Raw genomic sequence first — 5,385 nt, 5'->3', positions numbered from 1 at the left:
AGGAGGCGAGGAGTCGAGGAACTGAGATAGCGTGATGTGTAAACGGTCATCAGAACCGAGCTCGGCCTGGTTAACTGATCCAAGCTCGGACCGGTCTAAGCATGGTTCGGTTTTTCAAGGGTAGTGTAAATAGGGTATATTTTACCTTTTAAATGAAGAAGTCAACTCATAATAAGGAAGATTTAAAGTGTTTCTTTGAAAATACCGACTTTCTTCACAGAATGAAAAAACGAGAACAGCAAAATATCTCCTGTCAATTAAGACAATTATAAGGAAAAGAGTACATTATGATAGAATATCATGGATTAATACTAGCTAAATTATTCAGTAAATAATGGATGTTCTATCAAAGTTATATAAATTATAAGTTATTTGAAGTTACCTGAAAATGAATTTTTTTTTTTTATTAATTGTGGTTGATATCAGGGATAATACATCCTGATCAGGACATCCCCAATATAATCTCCCAATATTTCATATCAAGTGTTTTACTGCTACTTTTTTATCAGTTCAATTAAATGAATCTATAATATCTAAAATCTAAAGTGTTTATATTTTTTTTTTCCTCACCAGCTGCATGAGGCTCTTCCCGCTCTGTGAGGTGATGACCCTCAGGTCCGGCTTCCGGCTGTTGACCATCTGAGGGCTGGGTGGAGGCGGAGACTTTGCCGGGACTACTTTTCCCAGGCTGTTGCCATTGGATACGGACAGGAGGCCCGGGGAGGCCCTGGCACTGATGTAACCATTAGCTGGAGAAACACACAGAGAAAATAAAAAGGGGTTAACTTTAGTGAGGTGGGAGGAAGTTTTGTTTTGGTTTGTTCTGATGTCTGCAGCGTCTCTCTCTACCTGTGAAGTGTCTCTTGTCTGCTGTGTTTGCCTGCTCTCATTAACACGTTGGAACCCTTCTGTCGCACCACATGTTCCTCATCATTTCTGCAGCTCAAACAACGTTTTTGGTTTGTTTTGTTGTTGTTTTTTTTTTTTTGGCTGTGCTTGATTTTCTGCAGCTCCTTCACATCAGAATCGTGCCAAGCTCTCCAGAACTATTTTATTCCTGCTCTCAGCATCTCTCCCTCTCTTCTCTTTTGTTTTACTCATCCCCGTTCGGTGTAAACAAAAACACATAATTGTCTTTGGACTCTTTCCTGCTGTGCGGTAAGAAAATATCCTATTTAGCAGGTCAGGTTCATGGTCATTAAACCTTTCTCTGAAAAGCAAAAAGGTTTTCATTATGATCTATAATTATCTAGTTTCAGTTTTACCAATTAAATGTGTTTTAAATATTCATTAAAGGTTAAATTCTTTAATTGTTTACCTATTAAACAGAATCACAATTTCAGTAGAAAAGTAAGTTGAAAATCTGTTAAAACCTCACAAATAACAAACAATTATTTTATTTTTTTGCTTTAATGTGATGTTTTATAGTCAAATAGCAACATTTATATTTATTTAAATAAAAGCCAAGTTTTGTTCAACAAGGAATAGACCAGTAGGGATTTTCTTGTTGTAAGTTTGCCACCAGTAGGTGACAATATCAGATGTTTATTTGATCACATTAATATCTGGCAAATGGTTTTTAGAAAACTTGAAACTAAGCAACACTATTTATCTACAATACGGCACTAAGGTGAGCAAAACTCCTGATTGTATCCTTAATTCTATTAAGGACTAAATAAAAGATTTACATCAGAATTTTCAGAGGATGAACAATTGATTCAGATAGGAGCAATAATATTTCCTCCCTGTTGACTAAATACAGGCAATCTGCAGGCAAACAGATATTGAAGGTAATATCTTTAACCTTTAAACTGTTAGAAGAAATGTATATTTTATTTTTATTTTTCATGCACCTGAACTGTGTTTTGCTTTTTTAACTAGATCCATAACTTGCTGAACTTTGACCAGGATTTTAACTGAACTTTGACCATTAATTTTAACTGAAATGAACCAATCAAGCTGTTCTAGATCCAGAGGAACCTTCAAAACTTTGCTTTGGTTATTAGAGTAAAAGAATATGTAACATTTATTGTTACTATTTTAATAAGGATATTTTAACTTCATATTAATAGAATATATAATTAGTAGTTTTCTTTAGATTTTGCAGTTTCTTATTTTTACCAAAACCCCGACCGTCTAATAATGTGATGTCAGCTGATTGGTTAATTAGTTAACGGTTTAGGTGGAGCCAGTAGTAAAAAGCTTCATAGAAATATGGCTTATAGATTGACACGTTTAGTTTAAACCAGTGTTAATTTCAAACCCATAAATCTTTGCAACCAGCTAAACTAATGCAACACCCTTCTGCCTGGACCGCCTTCAAAAATGTTGCTAGAGCTCTGTGGATGGTGCAAAACTCTGCTGCTGGTATTTTCACTAAAGCAGGGAGAAATGAACATAAGACCACAATTACATCAGAGTTCTCTGGTGAACCTATTATACTTGTTGATTTTGTCAACAAGGGAGCGACAGTGGTGTAGAATGCATGAGGTTGCCCTGCAACTGAAGGGTTGTTGGTTCAAGCTCTGGCTTTCAATTTCTTGTGTCTTTGGGACAAGACAATTCATCTGCATTGACTACTGATGGTGGTCAGAGTGCCTAATGGCGCCGGGGTTCAGCAGCCTTGCTTCTGTCAGTGAGCCCCATGGCAGCTGTGGCTACAGTGTAACTTGCCACCACCAGTGTGTGAGTGAATGGGAGAATAGGTGAAAGACTGAATGTAGTATAAAGCATTTGGTCAAATTTCCTGACTTGGAAAAAGCACTATATACACGTACAGGTCATTTACCGTGGACACTTTGCTGCCCTCTGCTCTGAAATTGGCCTTTTTTCTGTGTCTAAGGTCAGGAAACTCACTGGTGCTAAGAAAGTTCTGTCATCTGGGGAACCTAAACATCTGGATGTCAGACAGGCATGGTCTTTGTATGTTATTAAAGAAAAGCTAAAGATGAAGTTCTTCTATCTATCTATCTATCTATCTATCTATCTATCTATCTATCTATCTATCTATCTATCTATCTATCTATCCATCTATCCATCTATCTATATCTTTATTGTAACCCTTGTCACAAGAACAACAAAATAAAAAAAGTGCCATCAATCAGTGCATATGCTTAAAAAAATAAAATAAATCACTGTCCCACAATTTACACACAATAAAAGAAATAAATAACAACTAACGATACAAAACAACTAATAAATAAGAATAGCACATTCTCACACACATCATCCATGATGATTAATGTTTATTTTTGGTTGCTTGTTATATTTACTTGAGTATATTTAAAAATATATTTTTTTTTACTTTTTAATCAACCAGATTTCTGTTGGAACATTGTTAGTCTAACCTGACTAAATATTCTAGTTACTCTACCCACTATGATGAACCTGAGTTATTTGGAGATCAATAGAGAATATAGTAAATGGTAGATATTCTAGCTGGATGTTCTTTTTCTTTTTTCACATATATACATAACCTATAGGAATGCTTTTTCTTTTCTTTTGCTCTAATTTCATATTTATTTGGACTTTTTACTTTTAGTATTTCATTGACATATTAAAACTTGCACATAGCTTTTCATCTGATAACATTTTAAACATTAAATCAGATTTTATGAACCAACAATTATTCAGTACTTGAGGAGCCATTTAACCAAGTTATGTTTATTTCTTAAATATAATTTCTTACACAAATGCTTTCTATGACAGCAGAAGTAAAAAAAAAATTCAAGTAGTGCTACTGAATTTTGGACAGTCCTCCAACATCTGGTGATGTAGGTGGACATGCATTTTTTCTTCTTTTTTTTAGTGCCTCTGCAGGACTTTGATGGAAGCAGGTGGGGGATGGCCTTCACTTTTATTTCATTTAAAGTATCGACACTGGAGGAATCGTACAAAATCAAATTATGTATTTTGAACTGAATATTATAAATGCTGTATCCAAACTTTACAACAGCTTTGGTTTTATAAAGTTTTTTGTTGTAAAGAAATTTCTATATTTGGGCGTACTGGAAACTTGATTTTTAAATTAATGTCATGAATATAATGACAAAAATTGATTTAAGTGTCAGATTAACTCCAAGTCAACATTCAAAGTACAGCACAACGTGCAGCTGAGATAATTTACCTCCCTGCTGTTAAAAAAAAGTGCTTCAATTAGTAACAGTACGTGTGGACAAGCTTGTTAAAGTCTCTCCATTAGGTCAGAGAAGGAAAATATAGAAATATTAATATAAGAAGCTGTTATTTTGCTGTAAACAGAGCGTCTGCTTGCTTTCTGTTGAAAAAAACAGGCATTCAATCAACAGGACAGGCCACGTTTCACACTGTACCATTGAACACACCTGGCTTTGAAACGGCACAACTGCCACATTCCTGGCCCTTTCACTGCAACACAACCGTTGCTCTAAGGTTAAATAGGGCCTGAAACACGCCACGTTACACTGCATGGCGTGTTGCAGCAAAACAACCCAACCTCAGTCAATTTTCCTTCTTTTTATGCTTCCTTTTCCACATTTTGATTCTTTCCACAGCAATCGTAGATTTGACCTGCCGCCTATCAACATATGCTGGTTTAATGTGCTTTACAAGTAACTTTTTGGTGTAAAATAAGATGTTTGGGAGGCGAAGGATGACGGCGGAGAGGATGGCTGAGTGCCATGACAACAAGCCTCCAGCAGTCTCCAGTCTGTCTTTGGTTTTGAGGTTAAAAGACAAGTCTACTGAAATGGAGACTGAATCACAGCTTATGAAGGAGGGACAACGGGGACTTTCCCACACTGTGACACACACCACTGCAGTATTCTCATCTGATGGGTGGAGGGTTGTGTTTGATAGCAGATAGCACTGCTCCATGACGCCGCCTCCAGACGACAGTGGCATGTGACTCTGCTTCATCTCACTTACACACACAGAGGCCATTAACACAACCTGACAACAACAACAAGTCAACGCTATCTCTGATATCAGCTCAGAGAGAGGGAGGCATGGCAGGAGAGGAAGGGAGGAGGGTGAGGGGGGGGACACAGCAGGAAAGAAAGAATGAGGAAGAGAGGACCACAAAGGAGGAGGAAGTTTAAACAAGGCGAGAAATGATTTAGTTGTTAAGTAGCTATAGAACCACAAACAGAAAAATACTGAGGGGATTTGGTTTGGTTTGTACGGAAGAGGATTAGGGCCAGTGGGGAAAAAAAAGTTAACTGATTTTTAAATTTTATTTCAGTATAGAATGGGGAAAAAGTCAGAATTCTGACTTTTTTCTCACAATTCTGACTTTAATCTCAGAATTGTGACTGAATTCTGACAATAAAAAAAAGTCAGAATTCTGGGATTAAAGTCAGAATTCAGAGAAAAAAGTCAGAATTCTGACTTTTTCCCCATTCTATA

The 5,385-nt window shown here is 36.4% G+C and overlaps 1 protein-coding gene across 8 annotated transcripts in view; it reads right to left on the bottom strand.

The window, feature by feature from the left end:
* Positions 1 to 5,385, bottom strand: part of mef2d (myocyte enhancer factor 2D) — a 160,343-nt gene that overhangs the window by 24,894 nt on the left and 130,064 nt on the right. For all 8 annotated transcript variants that reach the window (XM_015378230.1, XM_015378717.1, XM_015378385.1 and 5 more), the window contains exon 7: positions 571 to 749. In XM_015378230.1, coding sequence (XP_015233716.1) covers positions 571 to 749 — 179 coding nt within the window. The remainder of the gene's footprint in view (positions 1 to 570; positions 750 to 5,385) is intronic.

Source organism: Cyprinodon variegatus, unplaced genomic scaffold (assembly GCF_000732505.1).
Source record: "Cyprinodon variegatus isolate N-32 unplaced genomic scaffold, C_variegatus-1.0 Scaffold0, whole genome shotgun sequence".
NCBI lineage: Eukaryota > Metazoa > Chordata > Actinopteri > Cyprinodontiformes > Cyprinodontidae > Cyprinodon > Cyprinodon variegatus.
The sequence above is the reverse complement of the archived record's forward strand: the minus strand, read 5'-3'. Positions and strand labels throughout refer to the sequence as shown.